This window comes from Leptonychotes weddellii, chromosome 2 (assembly GCF_054177405.1).
Source record: "Leptonychotes weddellii isolate Sample4059 chromosome 2, ASM5417740v2, whole genome shotgun sequence".
Lineage (NCBI taxonomy): Eukaryota > Metazoa > Chordata > Mammalia > Carnivora > Phocidae > Leptonychotes > Leptonychotes weddellii.
The window spans coordinates 82,177,212-82,197,075 of NC_138370.1; the positions used below are offsets into that span (position 1 = coordinate 82,177,212).

Genomic DNA, 19,864 nt, shown 5'->3' on the forward strand with positions numbered 1-19,864 from the left:
AGGGGAAGAATGAAGGGGAGGAAATCGGAGGGGGAGACGAACCATGAGAGACTATGGACTCTGAAAAACAAACTGAGGGTTCTAGAGGCGAGGGGGCTGGGAGGATGGGTTAGCCTGGTGATGGGTATTAAAGAGGGCACGTTTTGCATGGAGCACTGGGTGTTATATGCAAACAATGAATCATGGAACACTACATCAAAAACTAATGATGTAATGTATGGTGATTAACATAACATGATAAAAAAAAACTGAGGTGGGGGAAGGAGGAAAGGTTGAAAGGAAGAGAAACACACACAAAAAAATAAAAATAAAAATAAGGGGCATCTGGATGGCTCAGTCGTTAAGCGTCTGCCTTCAGCTCAGGTCATGATCCCAGGGTCCTGGGATCGAGCCCCACATCGGGCTCTCTGCTTGGCGGGAAGCCTGCTTCTCCCTCTCCCACTCCCCCTGCTTGTGTTCGCTCTCTCACTGTGTCTCTCTGTCAAATAAATAAAATCTTAAAAAATAAAATAAAATAAAAAAATAAAATAAAAATACATAAAAATAAAAATCCATTCATTGAACACTTCTTGATTTGATACGCTATATAAATGCATATATGCATATTAGCACTTCAATACATATTGAAAAAATTATGTATCAAAAAACATATAGCGGGACGCCTGGGTGGCTCAGATGGTTAAGCCCCACATCGGGCTCTGTGCTCGGTGGGGAGCCTGCTTCTCCCTCTCCCTCTCCCTACCTGTCTACCTACTTGTGATCTCTCTCTCTCTGTCAAATAAATAAATAAAAAATCTTTAAAAAAAAAAACAAAACATATAGCAAATTCTGAAATAAAATGGGCTTCAAATTAGACTCATATTAATTAATGATATAATTAATAAAAATTAATCTCTTTTGGGGCACCTGGGTGGCTCAGACTGTTGAGTACCAGACTCTTGATTTCAGCTCAGATCATGATCTCAGGGTCGTGGGATGGAGCCCTGCCTCAGGCTAAGCTCAGCAGAGTCTGCTTGAGATTCTCTCTTTTCTTCTCCCTCTATTCCTCCCCCAGCCCCATGCATGGACGTTCTCTATCTCTCTCAAATAAATAAATCTTTAAAAAAATTTTTTTAATCTCTTTAATTGTAAGCATTATATGAAGATAACAGCATGGTAACACCCCTTCCAAATGTAAGATTACCTCCTGAGAATATAATGAGATGAAGACAACATGATGGATAAAATCAGGTATCTGAAAAAGGGGTTAGACTATAAAAAGGATAGCTGCTAAGTTTTCAGCACTTCTTTATTAATGTAATTCTCTAAACCTGAAATAAATTTTGCATGTTGAAATGAGAATATTTTCCTTTTATTAAGAAAAAGCCTTAAAACAATACTCACTCCAGTGTTCACTAATTCACTTGGTGTTGGCCAATTCGCCATATCGCTGAAATCACTAGCCTAAGAAGTAATAAATAAGTGTTATATCTGCAAATTAGAAATCTTAAGTAGAAAAAATATTTTCTAAAAGTCAAAGCAATTTAAAAAATCACCTACATACAATTATATGCAAGCATTTGCCAAATTAATTCAACTCTCCAAACAACAAAACACTGAAATAACAATGCTTCGGTCTTATGATCCACCTTCTAGCACTATTAATGACACTAAATTGATTTACATAGGATAACAGAATAAATTAATATACACAGGATTTGAACAAAAGCTACAATTCTCTAGTATATTAACTTTAACCTAACACCAATGACACAACTAAGTACACAATAATCTAAGAGTTTCTAACATACCAATTCTCAAACTCAATATAGCTAGGAAGAAGATAGCTAAAAACATACCTTGTAGGATTTCTTTGTCTTGAGTTTTCCTGCTTTTATAATTTTGGGGGAACTGAGCTCTAAAAAAAACAAACAAAACAAAACAAAAACCACAGAATTAGGTGGGTTTGTTTTTGGTTTTGTTTTTTTTTTGGTTTTTTGGGGGTTTTTTAGAATTGGTTTTACAATCACTTAATTCAATATATTTAACAAAACAACGATTATATCAATTTCAGTAAGCCAGTGTCATCATCATTTCCAACAAAATCCAGAGTTCTGAAACTCAAATTCTTAACAACAAAAAAATCAACTATAGTTCAAACACAGATTCAAATTGGTCTTTAATCAAAAGTGAAAAATAGCAGTTTACTTAAACTGATAGATCAATCCTTTCTCTGACAGAATACAACATGAAAAAATTAGAAATATAACATGTTTTAATACAGTAAAGTTAGTAACTCACTTCCCAAATGGATACATTTTGCTATATAATTCATACATTGACATTCATCAAGGACTATCCAGAAAATAAATCAAAAGACTTCAAACTATTTGTCCTTGAAAACAAACAAGTTTGACAACCACAATAGGTTGTATACATATGAAGTCATAAAAAATAGAAGTTTGGACAAGACTATCATGGTATTGCCACTGATCCCATCTTGAATAAGACGACAGTGGTTGACAATAAAATAGATAAAGGGACCGAGAGAGACTGACTCTCTAAATGAAACTTTACACTGTTTTTTAGTTTGGTTCATTACTTAGAGCAAGATGACCAATGGGTGTGTCACCTACCTAAACATGATCTAAAGTAAATATTGAAAAGCAGAATAAACTTTGGATCTGTATCTACAGAAAAACAATAATCCAGCAAAACATGAACCCATAAAATCATGGCAATGACCAATTCATAGAATAAAGCAATCTTTGAGTTAAAACTCAGAAGCAGATTTTAAAAGGAAATAGAAAACTTATCAGAGGGATGAAAGATTAAGATGTCACCAGGGACAGACATAAAAGAATCTTGGATATTACAGTAATTCTATTCCGAAAGCAAAATAACTAGTACACAGGCATTTCTTTTATTCTTCTAAGTATACACATATATGTGTATGTGTATACATGTATAAATGTGCATAAGGATAAGACATTTCATTAAGAAAAATTAGATCAAAAACTACGGGTTAACAGGACAAAAAAATGGGGACAGGAAAAAATTAATTTAATAAAGAACAGTATCTGCCTGAACATTATCTAGAATTTGACTGATGTTCTATATATATACCATGTATATTTTATGAAAACTATAAAATACATAACATTTGGAGGACTTTCCCCTCAACAAAGTGGAAAACATTTCCCAAAATATTGCTAAATCAAGTAAGTTAAGTGCCTGGTAGTTACAAAATAAAGCCTTATACAAAATATTTAATGAAATGGAAAATAATAAGGGAGAGGGCACACAAGCAGATTTTATTTACCTTTATTATAAATCAATTAGACATTAATAATCACAAAATTAAGGTCAGAAACTAAAGATAAAAAATTATTCTGGCCATATAAAAATAAACTTTTTAACTTCATTACTAAATGGCACAATTAAGTTATTAACAAAATTTTTAAAGATACTTGAACATGACAAAAAATTAATAATCTATTGATTTAAAAACCGATACAGTTCCATACTCTACTCAGACATTGATTATAACCTCTAGCTAAACATGAAGAAATACGTTGGGGAGGAGTATTTATTTCTTTGCAAATTTAAAAATTTTAAAAAGGAAGAGATTTTAATTTTAGCAGATTCTTTTGGACTCAAAATTTTTAATTTTTCTTTAAATCTTAATCTCTCAAATTTACTCCTCAGAAAATTTGGTGGGAAAGTTTATATTTGACTCTGTGGCATCAATAATGCTGACATTTTTTTTTTTTTTTAGAGTGCTGATTGGCTTTTATTCCCCCACATCACAAATCCTGAATTAACTTTTTTTTTTATTCTTATGTTAATCCCCATACATTACATCATTAGTTTTAGATGAAGTGTTCCATGATTCATTGTTTGTGCATAACACCCAGTGCTCCATGCAGAATGTGCCCTCCTCAATACCCACCACCAGGCTAACCCATGCTCCCACCCCCCTCCCCTCTACAACCCTGTTTGTTTTTCAGAGTCCATCGTCTCTCATGGTTCGTCTACCCCTCCAATTTCCCCCGCTTCATTCTTCCCCTCCCGCTACCTTCTTCTTTTTTTTTTTTTCTTAACATATATTGCATTATTTGTTTCAGAGGTACAGATCTGAGAATAATGCTGACATTTTAATGGAGTACCGTTATGTACACATTGTAATTGGGATGTTTATGTACATGTTATCAATATAATAATTTAATCTCATCACAGAATATCTGACAAACTATGACGGCCAATGTGGTTGGATACTCTGCAATACAAAACAGTGATTTCTTAACATTTGTTTCTAAATGGTCCTTAAGAGTTAATTTACTTTTCCAAGAAGAAGACTTTCCCAGAACATTCCTGTTCCCAAATTCCAATTTCTACCATGGAAACAGTAAGTTTCCTGATTAATAAGTTTAGAAAAAAAACCTGAACCTACAAAGCCAGCATCTTTTCCTCTTTTTCCTTTGGGGGCTCGTTGTCCACAAAAAGCAAGCATCGTGGGGTGCCTGGGTGGCTCAGTCGTTAAGCGTCTGCCTTCGGCTCAGGTCATGGCCCCAGGGTCCTGGGATCGAACCCCGCATCGGGCTCCCTGCTCAGCAGGAAGCCTGCCTCTCCCTCTCCCATTCCCCCTGCTTGTGTTCCATCTCTCGCTGTGTATCTCTCTGTCAAATAAATAAATAAAATCTTTAAAAAAAAAAAAAAAGCAAGCATCGTGGGCTGCTTTTTCATGCTGTCACCTTCACAGGGACAGCCTCCTCAACCAGATAGGAGGACCTGCAGTGGCAGTGCAACACCAACTGTGTGGATACATTTGTCTAATTCCAAGTTCAACATAAAGAAGTCCTTTGTGCTGCTCACTCAGACCACCTCATCAACTCAGACTTTTTCATTTAAAACGTTGCTAGTTAAGCTGGGCGCCTGGGTAGCTCAGCTGGTTAAGCTTCTGCCTTCCACTCAGGTCATGACCCCACGGTCCTGGGATCAAATCCCACACTGAGCCCCCTGCTCAGCAAGGAATCTGCTTTTCCCTCCACCCCTCCCACCCCCCCCCGCCCCGGCTCATGCTCTCTCTCTCTCTCAAGTAAATAAAATCTTTAAAAAAATAAATGAATAAATAAGAGCATGATAGTAAGCTGTAAAAAATAAATAAATTTTGAAAAACCTGAGAATCACTAAATTCTACTACTGAAACTAATATTATACTGTATGTTAACTAAAATTTAAATAAAAACTTGAAACATTAAAAAAAATCTGAGTAAAAGATGAACAAATGCTTTTAAAAAGAAATACAGGGGGCTGGGGCAAAATACGTGAAGGGAAAAGAGAGATACAAGCTTCTACTTATGGAGTGAATAAATCATGGGAAAAGGCACAGTATGAGGGACATAGTCAATGATACTGTAACAGTGATGTAAAAGGGACAAATGATAGCTACTCCTGTGGTGAACATAGTATAATGTATAAACTTGTCAAATCACTAAGTTGTATAAATCACTAAGTTGAAACTAATGTAGCATTGTATCAACTATCCTCAAAATATAATTTAAAAAAAATGAACATGAAATGGCATTCAATTGTACTAATAAAGAAATGTAAACTAAAACAAAACACTTTTTACCTATCCTATTGACAAAAAAGAGAATGCCAAGTGTTGGCCAGCCTATAAAGAAATGGACATTTCTCGGGGCACCTGGATGGCTCAGTTGGTTAACCATCTGCCTTCAGCTCAGGTCATGATCCCAGGGTCCTGGGATGGAGCCCTGCACTGGGCTCCCTGCTCAGCGGGGAGGCTTCTCCCTCTCCCTCTAGTTCCCCCCCCCACCTGTGCTTGCTCTCTCTGTATCAAATAAATAAAATCTTAAAAAAAAAAAAAAAAGAAAGAAATGGACATTACTCTCATGCAGTTGGTAATAGTGTAAAGTAGTATACTCTCTCCAGGGTAATCTGTCATTTAAATTCTATATACCTTTTAATAAAGCAATTCCATTTCTGGGAAATTACCTGGGAAGCAAGACAAGGTACAAAGATGTCTGTATAAAATGAAAGAAGCCCACCAGGTTTTAAAAATATTTTATATACACATAGAGAACAAGTAAAACAAGCCTAAGAAAGGTAATTTCTTTTCATGTATACCAAATTCAAAGTTACAATTCCACTTCTTTTCAAAAAATATAACCACTCTAAGTGAAATGCATGCTATGATTCTCTTCCAACTTCTCAATTTAAGGAATAACAAAGGATGAAGTAAGAAAGAATTAATGGAATCCTAAGATGCAATATATAACTAGCATCATAACCAACAAAAATGGGCTTAGTGCTATAACCACAGTTAGATGGTAATAATTCTCATATCTCTCTGCCCTTCTTTGCTGGATCTGTTTTGTTTTTTCCATAGTTGCTACTTTTGTGAAAAGTTCTTGCTTAAATGTGTTAAGAACACAATGTATCTTTTAATAAAAGAACAACCCCCACCCTATTTTTTTTTTTTTGACCAAGACTCTCAGGCATCTATTAAAAGTCCAAGAAGGTGGAAGACCTAAAGCCTCACTCCCCCTTTTTTTTTTAATTAACATATAATGTATTATTTGTTTCAGAGGTACAGGTAAGAAAGGTAATTTTAACTCAAAGTTTCCCATATTTTAACTAAAATGGAGGAAATTGCTCTGCATGTTTTTAGAGAAAACCTAAGACTGAAAAAGCAAGCCAGCCTAGAAAATTAAAAAAATTTTAAAAATTAAAATATATTATGTATACATTTTTTTCCAAAACAGATGAAACATAAGAAAAAGCCTCCAGTGGCTTTAAATATACATGAACAGGGGCGCCTGGGTGGCTCAGCCGTTAAGCGTCTGCTTTCGGCTCAGGTCATGATCCCAGGGTCCTGGGATGGAGCCCCACATCGGGCTCCCTGCTGTGCGGGAAGCCTGCTTCTCCCTCTCCCACTCCCCCTGCTTGTGTTCCCTCTCTTGCTGTGTCTCTGTCAAATAAATAAAATCTTTAAATAAATAAATAAATAAATAAATAAACACGAACAGTGTGTGATCTTCATATATCTATTTTTCAAGTTATCACTGGTAAGACACTATACTACTGCAACTTTTTGAGTAATATTCCAGTATCCTAAACCATTATTCTTTAACTCTAGGAATCTATCAACTATAATCTATAATTCTAAATTGATAAGGAAAACAATCCATTTTTAAGGGCTTGGACACAGAAAAACTGCAACACTATTACCTAGTGAGGCAGATGCAACATCGTTAATTGTTAACAGTGATTTATTATGCATCATTAGGACTGAAATCCCTTGTTATTCAAACTGTGATATCTGAATCAGCATCACTGACATTTGGGAACTTACTTAAAATACAGAATATCAAGTCCTACAGAATCAGATCTGCATTTGAACAAGACCCATAGTGGATTCCTAAGCACATTAAAATTTGAGAGTTGCTAGTATAATCTGTTCTTTAAAGACTGACTCTATGGCTAACCCCATAAGAAAGATGTCTGTTACAGCATGATTGCATTAAATCATAATTTTAAAAAGTCAAATTTTTTTTCAAATTAATAAAGTCCACAAATTGAGTACCATTTAAATGAAAGCCATTGTTGTGGACAATATACAAACATCAAGAAGACAGCCTTTGCCTCAAAGAACATGACAAACTAGAACAAGAGATAAAACATGTGAATATATAACCCCAGTACAAGGCACTTAGGGATAATTTCTGTAAGAGAGCTATGAACTATTACGGGAGAGCAGCTCAGAGAGGCAAGAAGACTACATACAAGAGTTAGCATTTGAACTTATTTTTCAAGGATAAACAGAATTAAAACAAAGGGAAGGATGATCAGCAAAACCTTAACAGGCAGGAAAACTTAAGCCATTTATCCAAAACACAGGGTACACAGAAGGCAACATAAACAAAAAGCTAGAAAGGTAGGGTAAGACCAGACACATTATAGGTTCCCTCCCAATTTAAGTACTCTCTTCTCTTGTAACAGCCAATATACCAATGTGTAGGATATTTAAGTAGCTTTTTTGGGGGGGGGGCGGAGAAGGAAATGCAATGTCACAGGGACAATTTTACTCTAATTTTTATGGCTATAATCTTTAGCAAAATTTTAACTAAGAAAATGCACTGGTAATTACCAATATTTCACATAATTTAAGAGAGAAATCTAGTAAAATGCCATTTTGCTACAGTGAGTGCTTTAAAAACTACTTAATTCTCGTACTCTAAAAGAGGGAGTATCGATTTGTACAGTCACTTTGGAGAACAACTTGTCAACTAACAAATACCCTGTGACCTAACAATTCCAATTCTCATCATCTATCCTAGAGAAAGTCAGACATATATACAAGAGGTATGTAATTTTTAAAGTAGGCTCCACGCTCAGTGGGGGCGGGGGCGGGGGCTTGAACTCACTACCCCAAGATCTACCAACTGAGCCAGCCAGATGCCCCCAAACTCACTTATGGTAAAGAGAAAAAATAAAAAGGGTCAATCAACTTTAAACTAAAAATGGAGGATGATATGTTCTAAAAGCATATACAAAACACTGTATTTGGAAGTAAGAAAGATCTGAAAGGATATTCAGTAAACAGCATTATTACCTCTTTTCTTGAAGGAGACATCAAAACAAGCAGAATGTATTTATGTATCATTTATACAACTTACTTAAAGTGTTTTTAGGGTAATAATAAGCTTATTTGAGGTTTCTGAGAAGCAGACATTAAGAAAAAGGAGAGTTGATGAGGTCAGAGAAGACTAAGGATGAAAAAGATGGAAAAAAATCAGTATTTTTATATACCATGTTTTCATTGAGTAAAAGAACTGAAATTATATTAGAAAGCTGATTTTTGGTATGTAGAATATAGCCATAGCTACAAGTAAGAAATTAATAAATTCCATATTGTGATTTTAATACACGTTTCCAAAATAAATGTACTTTAAACAAGATTAGGACAGATTGTGGGACAATCTTTTCTGGTCTCCTGACTGAATTAAAAACTGCTGTGACACTATTCTAGGCCTCTTGGATAGCCAGGCTTTGGTTGAAAAGAAGGCCTTGTGGCGCCTGGGTGGCTCAGTCGTTAGGCGTCTGTCTTCAGCTCAGGTCATGATCCCAGGGTCCTGGGATGGAGCCCCGCATCAGGCTCCCTGCTCTGCGGGAGGCTTGCTTCTTCTCCCTCTCCCACTCCCCCTGCTTGTATTCCCTCTCTTGCTGTGTCTCTCTCTAAAAAAAAAAAAAAAAAAGGCCTTACCTAGATTAAGAGAAACAGCAATACACAGGCCAAAACCATCCTAAAAGTGGAATAAAGTATCTCACAGGGCTGAAGAAGCAAGAATGATTCACCTGCAGTTCAATTAGAACTGCAGGTTCTAACAGAGAAAATTCATGATCATCTGTCCCAAAATAATCCTCTTCATTTGCTACGTTTCCATCTCTGATAATGAAGTCTCTGGCAAAATTTTGTGGATGGAATCTCTGTGCCTCATTAAGAGAGTGACAGTAGATCCAGGTTTGGCCAGGACAAGCATGGTTTAAGTCTGGTATTCCAGCATAATTAATATCCTTCTCTTTGCCTCTACAGTATCCTGGTTTGTAGGATAAATTACACAGGCCCCCTACTAATAGATTATCGCTAGTTTGCACCTACTCTGAACCTTTAAAGTCCTCTGCTATTTCATTATTCTTTAAGTTGCAAATTTGCTTAGGAAAGCAGGAAGCTAAGGCACCCCAGGTTGTAGATGGCACTCTGGTATTGACTGGAAGAGATGAATACACCCTTTTCATTCATTTACATGGCCCAGAAAATTGCCAAAAGTCAACTAGCTAGTTAGTAACAATATGTGCACTAGAACCCAAGTCTTTCAGAACAGTGCATTTATACACCATAATCTCTAAATTACCCAACCACAAAAAGAAGTTGAGGTAGAACAGTCAGTACTGGGGAGAGTTTATAAGTTACTACACTACTCCAAGTAGTTTAGAATGGTATTCCTCTAAGCACAGAATGTATTCCAAAAATAGAAAGAATTGCCTAGAGAGAGCCATCAGCAAAATCGAAATTCCCATGAACCACAACATAGCTCAAGCATCACCTTGTTCTTAATCTCCAACAAAGATACCCAATGAAGGCACCTGAGGTTAATTGAACTGTTAAATACTTTTCAAAAGGACATTTCCAATTAAGATTCCTGAGTCCTATCTTGAAAGTTTTAAAACCTGTCAAATTAGCTTTACAATCAAAAGCTCATTTTTTGGGTAGTTCACTGAATATAAATTTTAACTGTGTAAGTCTAGAAGTAGGGAGGTTGGACAGCCCATTAAGGCTCATTAAGGGCTTTCTTTCTCTTTGCTAAATTTATGGAGATTATACTTTAAGATTTTTGTTTCCTTCTGGGGCGCATGGGTGGCTCAGTCTTAGGTTAAATGTCTGCCTTGGGCTCAGGTTCATGGCTGAGCCCCGCATTGGGCTTCCTGCTCAGCGGGGAGCCTGCTTCTCCCTCTCCCTCGGCCCTGCTTGTGCTCTCTCTCGCTCTATCTCAAATAAATAAATAAAATCTTAAAAAAAAGATTTTTGTTTCCTTCAGTTAGCGATAGTAGTAAACAAATAGATCTTTGCAGCTAGAAGAGAATGGTGGTAATATTAAATTTAGAGCAAATTTCTAAGTAGTTTTTTTCTGCAAGTGTCAAATTTATCAAGAATAATGAGTATTAAGGGCGCCTGGGTGGCTCAGTCATTAAGCGTCTGCCTTCAGCTCAGGTCATGATCCCAGGGTCCTGGGATTGAGCCCCATATCAGGCTCCCTGTTCAGCGGGAAGCCTGCTTCTCCCTCTCCTGCTCCCCCTGCTTGTGTTCCCTCTCTCGCTGTGTCTCTCTGTCAAAAAAACAAATAAAAATCTTAAAAAAAAAAGAATAATGAGTATTACCATGTAAAAGCTAAAGAAATCAATTAACACTTATCTCACTCTATTGGAGTTCCTCTGAAGAAATGTTAATATACCTGCAATATAATGTATTTATAATAATCACCTTACAGTTATACCACATCCTTTGACTCACTTGATCTCACAACCCTGTAAACATGCTCACATTTTCCCCATTTTATTGTTAATCTTTAATTTTAAGAAAAAGATACGCAAGTAAGCAGCTATAATTTCTACATAAAAAGTTCAATTAACTTACTAAAACTTAATTTAGAAAATAAAACTAGGAGATACTACTTTTTGTTATTTAGTATTTCCATTTAAACTTAAAAACAAACAAACAAAAAAACTACAACCAAAATAAAGCACCCAGGGCCATACTGTATTGGTCAGCTTTCAAATGCTGTGACATAATCTAACCTCCTCTAAAGAGGAGGGCTAACCGAATTTTAAGACTCTCATTTACGTACTGTGCAATCCACTCTCATGTCAACTATCCTGTTCAACTGTTTTCCACCAAAATCTCAATTCCAAGCATTTTGTTGGCAACTATGGTATAGTCTCATTCTTAATATGACCTTTCTTGTTTCCAAAACAGATTTTCAGCTTATCAATTATATCACAACGAAGAAAATTACAATCGCGCTTCCACTTATAAATAAATCCCCTTGCTCCGACTTGCTTCACGCCCCCCCTTTTTTTTTTTTTACAAGTCCACAAAAACTTTTCTATAGGATGAACTGCACTATCTACCTATAAAGTTAGCTTTCCCAAGTCACTACCACGTTGTGAGGGGGTAAAACTCAATGAAGGCCGCGCCAGTCGAGTGGCTCAGCGACGTTACTCCCGCAGTGCCCCCACCAGTCAAGGAGAACCCGAGGTCCCACCTCTTCCTGCCGCTCCCTTCCCAGATGTCCATTTATGTAAATAGGCAGAGTGAATGACACCTTGGAACAAAATACCTCCGACTGTCAGGGGAAGAAGGTCTGCCCCTCCCCCAGCCCCACGACAGGCTCTACAGCCAAGCAAATCACCCCTGCACACACCCTCCCACTGCCCACCGCAAAAAAACCACAGACCTGCCTCCAGGGTTTCCAGTGGGGACGGCGCCGGTCCCGTCCCGACAGGGGGCAGGTGCTGAGGAGGCTTTTTGGTCCAGGGGTTCTCCTTAGGCGGCGGCGGCGGCTGCAGCTTTTCCTTAGGGCCGGTCGCCGCCTCATCCTCCAGGGTGTCCTCGGCCGGCGGGTCCCTCGGCAGGGGTGGCGGGGGTTCCCCGCCGAAGGGGCCCCCGGGCCCGCGCGCCTTGTACGCCAGGTGCAGCGCCAGGGGTCTCACGGGCACGGCCGCCTGGGGCACACTGTGCCCCAGCACCAGCGCCGGCGACGGCTCTCCCCGCGCACCCGCGATGATGGCTGTCGCGGCCCTCTCTTCACTCGCCGCCAACTTGCCCTCCCGTTCGGGCGGGGACAGCTGCTCGGCCTGCCGACTCGCCGTTACCAACAGCGACTCCTTCTCAGCAGCCACCGCGGATGGCTCCTCCCGAGAGTGAGCGGCGGGCACCGCAGCGCGAGCAGACATCGTCCCCTTGCCCCAGCCACCCCAGCCGGGGGGGGACCCGGGGCCAGGGAGCCCGACTGCCCGTCTCTCCGCCGGGGAACCGACTGGCTCCGGCCTGGGGCAGAAAACCCGAAAGCCCGGCCGCCGCTGCCGCCACCGCCGCCCGCGTCGGCCGACGCCGTGCAGCGCCCGGCCTGCCGCCCCTCCCTGCGTGGAACGGAGCGCTAACCGCCCGCCGGCCCAGCCCGCCTCACAGGCTCACGTCCCGAGCCAGCCAACAAGCGCCGGGCGTCGCAGCCGGGAGCCGCGAGCCCTCACCTGGCGCGGGCAGCGGCGAAGGCGCTGCGAGTAGGGGCTGGAGGACCTCTAGCGGAGTCAAGGAGGCGCGTGCCCCCAGAGCCGGTAACAGCTCGCGGGGGCGGGGGCGGGGGCGTGGAAGGGGCGGTCCCAGAGGACAGAGCGGGGGCGGGGCCTCCCGAAGGAGCGTGACGTGGCTACTCACCGGCTCTTGCCCTCGCCAGGCCGCCGCCTGCGGTGGTTGACTGACGAGTTCGTCCGGGTGCCGCCCGGCCTAAGGGCCGGCCCCGCCCCAGCGGCCAGCCGAAGGGGAGGGAGGGCGAACTGGACGATTCCGCAGCTCGCGGGCTACGGCGGCCCGGACTGCGGGAGCAGGGGCGGGGCGCTCACGGGGCCTCTGTGACTCGCCGCGCAGTGGCGCTGCGCTCTGCCCGGTGCGGGCAAGGGGCGGGGCGGGCTACGCACGTGGCGCCTGACAGGTGAGGGGGTCTCTTTGCCCCAGGCCAGGACGCGAAATTGACTCGAGGAGGGGTGGTCTCTGCCGACGACCCCGGGCCGCTTCCTTACGAGCCAGGGTCCCGTACGGGGCCGTTTTGCCTTTGTGTCAGTCGCTTCGCCCGGTGAAAAAGTTTCCTCCTGAGGTTTTGGGGCACCTCGATCACTTCTAATCCTGAGCCACGTCCAGAATGGAAATTGTGTAATTTGTAGGTAACTTTATGAAACCTTTCCCCAGGCAATTGGTTTAGTGCACTACCCGCCTTCATTTCCACCCTCGAACTGAAATATTTTTAAAGTGCTCTTGAGTAAAACAAATGATTAGTATTTCGCCAACTTCTTGTTGTTGTTACACGTTCCTTTAATTTGTAGAGATAACACTTGTTTACAAATTAACCATGTTTCCTAATATTTTTTCCTGGAATGGATATATGTTTAAAAGTTACAAATATGTTTTGATTAACTCCAGTAAGAGCTTTATACTTGGCACTGAAATTCAGTGAGTGATAATATTGATTTCACGAGCGTGGATTTATAAGTCACTAAATGTTTATGTTCCTGTGCAAGGTCGCTGAAAATGGATTTGACCCAGTGAATATTTTTTCACCAAGGGACACCCCCCAAAAAATATCTGTGTCCACCATTTGTATGCATTTGGCAGTGGGTCCCTCCTAGCTTTCTTTAGGGCTGCCAAATTACGCAGAGAGCTTATACAGGACTCTTCTCCAGGGGTCTCGCTTCAATCACACTAAACTCGAGATTAATGTTTTTATTTACTCAGAAGTTGTACTAGGCATAATTTTTTATTTCCCTAAGGTTAGTAAACTATTCATACAACAGTTATAAATAAAACCTTTCTTGTTTTCTGTATCACTGATTTCCAATTTATCTGACCCTAAGCAACTTTCGGAACCCCATTACCAGTTAAATAAGTATTGTACTTACCTGTATTCCCAAGGAGGCGCCATCTTTACTAGCCCCGTTATTGGTAAAGCTTTGTTTCGTTAACTATCAACTAGCTGCTCTTCTGTTATTAATCAGCCTTTTGGAGTCCTGCCAGGCAATGCTGGTTTTGTTTACAAAAGCTCAGCAACAAGTTCAAGCTGGATGTGACTCAGAGAACACATTCTATTTTACCATCTTTTTTTTTTTAAGATTTTTATTTGTCAGAGAGAGAGTTGGGAGAGAGCACAAAAGGGGGAGTGGCAGGCAGCAGGAGAAGCAGGCTCCCCGCTGAGCAAGGAGCCAGACTTTGGGAATCAATCCTAGGACCCTGGGATAATGACCTGAGCTGAAGGCAGACGCTTAAACGACTGAGCCACCCAGGCATCTCTTCACCATCTATTTAAATACAGGTGAATTAAAGACTGATTCTGTTGAATACAAGGTTATAGAATGGTTTTCCAAAGTTAGATTCATATGGGCTACCTAACCGTGGTTGGTGGTTTTGTTTGTTGCTGTTTTGTTTTGTTTTGAAGTGAAGAATTGTAAAGGTGCTTTATTGAAAAAACACAGAGGGCTTTCTTGGAAATAGGTTGTGTTTGCAGGAAGAGAAGAACTGGAAGGTAAATGTGTACTCAGAAAGGTCTCTAAAGAATTCAACAGTTGGGGGGCACCTGGGCGGCTCAGTCGGTTAAGTGTCTGCCTTTGGCTCAGGGTCCTGGGATTGAGCCCTGAATCGGGCTGCCTGCTCAGCAGGTTAACTGCTACTCCTTCTCCCTCTCCTGCTCCCCCTGCCTGTGTGCACGCACGCGCTTTCTTGCTCTCTCTCATAAAAAAAAAAAAAAAACTTAAAAAAAAAGAATTCAACGGTTGGTACTTGGGAATCATCACTGTAACGCAGTACCGCTAATGTCAGCGAAGGGAGTTGGCAATTTGTTGTCCCTCCTTTAAATACATATTAATAGCTCCTATTTCCACGTAACTGCCTCTTGGAAACAACTTCACCTATCTTCTACTTGCCTCTCCACCCTTTTCCTGCCCTTGCGCCAGGTAGGGCTGACCTGTACAGATTGCGTTGATGGATTCCCTCACAGTCCTTGGTATCTCACAGGGGTTCAGGCAGTAGGAAGTATCTATAAGAGATAGGAGGCCAGAAGATAGTGAGGTCAAAGTCCATATTCCCCAAGCTGGTGAATTCCATATCCACCCAGGACTAACTGCAGAACCCTCTGTTCAGTTAATCTCTCCAATTCTTCCCTTTGTCCCTTCAGGCCTAGTCGTAACTGCTAGTCCTTGGGATATTGCATTTTCTCTGTTGGTTTTCCTGAGTCTTGGACTGCACCTCTGTAAATCACCCTTTTATTAATTCTATTCTAAAAATTATGCAGTTTAAGCTTTACATCTGATTTTTTTTAAGATTTTATTTTTAAGTAATCTCTATACCTGATGTGAGACTCAAAGCTACAACCCTGAGATCAAAAGTCACACACTCCACCAGCAGCCAGCCAGGTGCCCCCATCCAATTTTTGATGGGACTTTGACCTAATTTGCCTTTGCTGAAACTCCATTATGTTAAGTCATTTGGCCTCTGCTGCTACTTGCCAGATTCTTCCTCTGCTTTTTAGTTAAAAATCAGGGAATCAAGACAGATTGGCTCAATTTATTTTTTGTAGCCAAATCATTATCCATCTTCCTATGGATCATTTGCCCTTTAATAGAGTCCCCATCTAGCCTGGAGGGACAAGTTACTTGGTTCAAAGGAGCCAAAGGAACCCAGGCACCCCAAAAAGATTGGGTTTTTAGGAAGACGTTCTGAGCCATCCTTACCTCCAAGTTAACAGAGCCTTGGGCCCTGTTTATCAGAATAATAGCTTTCATTATGAGCTGAATGCTCAGATAAGTACTTCATACTTCCAATTATCTTTAACCTTCAAGGCAGGGTCAGTGCTAATGTGTGTTTGAAATGCTTTGTACCTTCTTTTCAGTAAATAAGTATCAATCTTAGCTACAGTGAAAATAAAAGTACCTTTAGAAATTTTTGAATTTTTGCTCTATTTTTACTTAACTGTATCATACAAATAGGTAAAAACACTGTGCTCACTATGCAAACATGGGTTCAAAACAAATCTAGGCTACCTTTCAACCAGATGTTCTTAAGTGGGTTGCTCTCTACTTTTTGGTAGGTTTTAATAGACTAGTGTAACAGAAGTAGAAACTCTAAAAAGAAGTGTCTTGTCTAAGAACTCTCAGCCAATAATAGAGTTGATATTCTAAACTCTATTGTCACACTATTTAGCCTTCTTTCTTTTACAATAACTTGTAATGACACAAGTAATAGGAAGTAATATTTCATCTTTTTGAAAAATACTATAAAAATAAACTTACAAGCTCAAGGAAGCATAACTTTTTCTTTTCCAGTTTTCAAAGAACAGGACTTTCAAACAATAAGGTGTAATCTGTCTGAATTCTTCCTACTATCCAGTTACATTTAATATTAGTGTAGCCTTATAAATACTAATGATAAAGGATAGTTGGAAGAAAGGCAGGCAGGGACAAGGACCCCCCCACCAAGAGGAAACCACCCTTAAAAAGATTTTATACCACCCTGGAAGGAGCCCTCCACCCTTTTCCACCTGATAGAGAGATGACAAAAATGATTGGATGACAGGCACAGGTTAATTAGATTAAAACAGCCCTCCAACAAGCCCATAAAAAACCCCTACACTTAGAAACTCTGATGGCAAAAGAAAAAAAAAAAACAAAACTCTGATGTCAACCCTCTAGGGTCCCCTCCCGCTTTGGGAGCTTTGTATTCCATCATTCAATAAACTTTACTATCACTCAGTAAACTCTGCTTTGTTGCCCGCCGTTCTTCGTCTGGCCTACTTCTTCATTCTTCGAAGCGGCGTGACCGAGAACCATGGGCGCTAATGAAGAAATCCTCTAACGCTAGCAAAACAAAGATGAGATCTTTTTTTTTTTTTTTAATTTTATTTATTTATTTGACAGAGAGAGAGATAGCGAGAGCAGGAACACAAGCAGGGGGAGTGGGAGAGGGAGAAGCAGCCTTCCTGCCGAGCAGGGAGCCCAATGGGGGACTCAATTCCAGGACCCTGGGATCATGACCTGAGCCGAAGGCAGACACTTAACGACTGAGCCACCCAGGTGCCCAAAGATGAGATGTTTAAATTCAAGTTCAGATGAACTTCAGTGGTTGACATCAGAAAAAATTAGCTTTCAGGGCACCTGGGTGGCTCAGTCGGTTAAGCGTCTGCCTTTGGCTCAGGTCATGCTCCCAGAGTCCCAGGATTGAGTCCCACATTGGGCTCCCTGCTCATGGGGAGTCGGCTTCTCCCTCTGACCCTCCCCTGTCTCAGGCTTTCTCTCTCTCTCTCTCCCTTTCTCAAATAAATAAATAAATAAGATCTTAAAAAAGAAAAAAGAAGCCATGTATAGAAATTAAGAAAAAGTTCACAGCTTCTTAATACTTGTGGCTTATTTTAATCTGTTGAATAAATGTTCACTGAAAACTAGGCTGGACTCTGGGGTTACACTAGTGAACTGGTCAATTTAGGGACTTACACAGAGAGGCAGAATGCATTGTGCAGTGGCTTTCATACCTCATGAGTTGATATGTACAATTGAACCAGAGGTTTTACAAACCACAACTTATCCTTACTAAATGAATACATTCTTATATGATCTATTCTGTTCCATTTCACTTTTTTTAAAAGCACTAAATTAGTTTCATGGCACAGGTACAGAATGTAACCTACAGTTTAAAAAATGACAGTAGCACAATGATTAAAACTAGATTATCTGGGTTCAAATTGATGAGGGAGCAGAAGACTAGCTGAAGACAAAGGGGACTCTTGACTCTCACTCTTCTTCCTAAATAGATGTGGGGGCTTCTCCCTCACTCATTTCCTGGGTTAATGGCTGTAACTGGAGCCAACTGTGGTTATTCTACCTTGGGACGGGGAATTTAAGGAATATTCCCAAGCAGCTGCCGAAACTCCCTTTGTTTCAGGGAAATTCCCTGTCTTCTCTGGCCCCACATGGACTGCCTGTTCCCCTTGTTGGTGGGAAAATATGGTGTCTGTTCCTCTGTTGGAGCTGATGAGCTAGAGAACCTGGAACCCTTTCTCTGCCTTCCGGCGACACTTTGCTTCTTCTGTCTCCCCTTCCCCTTCTTTCTGCAGTACCTTGGGTCCGGCCTGCCTAACTGGCTTCTAGGCCATCCTCGGTGCCTCAGGCACCATGGCTCCTTCTCCCTTCGCTGTCAAGGGGCAAGAAGAGCACCCCCTGGACTTAATACCACCCACTCCAGATTTCCCCACCAGTGTCTCAGGTAAAAATGAAAATGGGGTGAGCCCAGGTGGAATATATTCAGTATTTAAACTAATTTAAGTTTGAAGGTTTAATTAAGATAGACATATCTTTAAAGTTATCAGCAATAAAGGTAAAACTTTTAGTCTGTCGAGGTTTGCTGAAGGTCAAATAAACCCATGTTAACTCTGTTGCAGTTTGTTAGCAAAAAGATGACTTAAAATGATGGTTAATTTTGTCTGACTCAAAGTTTTCATGGGTAACTGTTAAGATAGTTTTCAAAGTCTTTGGTAACCTGAAACTTTAAAGTTTTGCTTGGATGATAAATGGGATTAAATTCATTGGACATCTAGGTCTTTTCCAAATAGGATAAAGTGTTAAATCATTGATTACTGATTGCAGGTATACAGGTTTGTGCTTTTGACTACTTATTGCAAGAAACTAATGATATTTTAAGTCTGTTGGCAGACATGCTTTGTGCTTAACTGATTGACATTTGCTATTGAAAAAGTTCTGGTGTAACAGTTCACAATTGGTTCAACTTAGTCTTCACTGGAGACTAAGGTTTCTAAGAATGCAAAATTCTGCTAAATGTAATGAAGACTGATGGGAATGAGGGAAACAACTCTGTATGTAGAAAAGTAGGAGATATGTAAGAAGGATACACGGAGGTAAATGAAAGTAATTTTGTCCTAAAAAAGATGGTCGGTTGGAGAGAAATGGCTTGACAAAATCTGAATGCAAAGGAAAGTTATAGAAGGTTTGTGAAGGGAAATCTTTGGAAAGGAATTTTAGGGGTGATCAGGATGGATGAAGATTGAAATGAAGGGATTTTAAAAAGTACACTGGTATAAGATTGAAATTCTCTCTCTGTTCAAAAAACAAAGTTTTCTTGAATTACTGGTCTGCTCTTGGTAAGAATATAAACAAAGGTTTTTTTCTCTTTTGGTTGTCCAGAAAACCAGTTTCTATGTTTTGTCATTATCGGGTCTTCAATCACTTGGTTAAAACTTCTCTGTATTAAGGAGCTAAGTTTTGCTAACAACTATAGAACCCTACAGATTTGCCTTTCAAATCTCTTGTCACCTTGGTTAAATAAAAATAATTTTTGTAATGTTCTGTAATCCTGTTTAGGCACGTGCTTAAACTTTCTAAGGTTTCAACAATTTTCACAAGATTTAAATTATAAATGGAAGTCTCTTTAACTCATTAGGCCTTTTTATTTGGTACATTAAGTTATTCCGGAAGTACTGTTAAACAAATGATAAGCCTTAGGTTACATTTGGGTAAATGCTATAACTATTCT

At 40.2% G+C, this 19,864-nt stretch overlaps 1 protein-coding gene and 1 long non-coding RNA gene across 11 annotated transcripts in view; one reads left to right on the forward strand and one right to left on the reverse strand.

Moving 5' to 3' along the window:
- LARP1B (La ribonucleoprotein 1B) overlaps positions 1 to 14,251 on the reverse strand; it is a 128,901-nt gene extending 114,650 nt beyond the window's left edge. For 7 of the 10 annotated variants that reach the window (XM_031028627.2, XM_081811904.1, XM_031028600.2 and 4 more), the window contains exons 1-3: positions 12,018 to 12,516; positions 1,839 to 1,897; positions 1,384 to 1,443 (exon numbers count right to left, since the gene is read on the reverse strand). In XM_031028627.2, the coding sequence (XP_030884487.2) occupies positions 1,384 to 1,443; positions 1,839 to 1,897; positions 12,018 to 12,516 (618 nt within the window). Of the gene's footprint in view, positions 1 to 1,383; positions 1,444 to 1,838; positions 1,898 to 12,017; positions 12,517 to 12,813; positions 12,910 to 12,997; positions 13,019 to 14,232 lie in introns of those variants that run through there. The other 3 variants (XM_031028619.2, XM_031028608.2, XM_031028612.2) reach the window with 3 other exon arrangements.
- Positions 12,883 to 19,864, forward strand: part of LOC115941124 (uncharacterized) — an 81,357-nt gene continuing 74,375 nt past the window's right edge. Inside the window, exon 1 of the long non-coding RNA XR_014142874.1 lies at positions 12,883 to 14,642. This is a non-coding gene — a long non-coding RNA (uncharacterized LOC115941124). The remainder of the gene's footprint in view (positions 14,643 to 19,864) is intronic.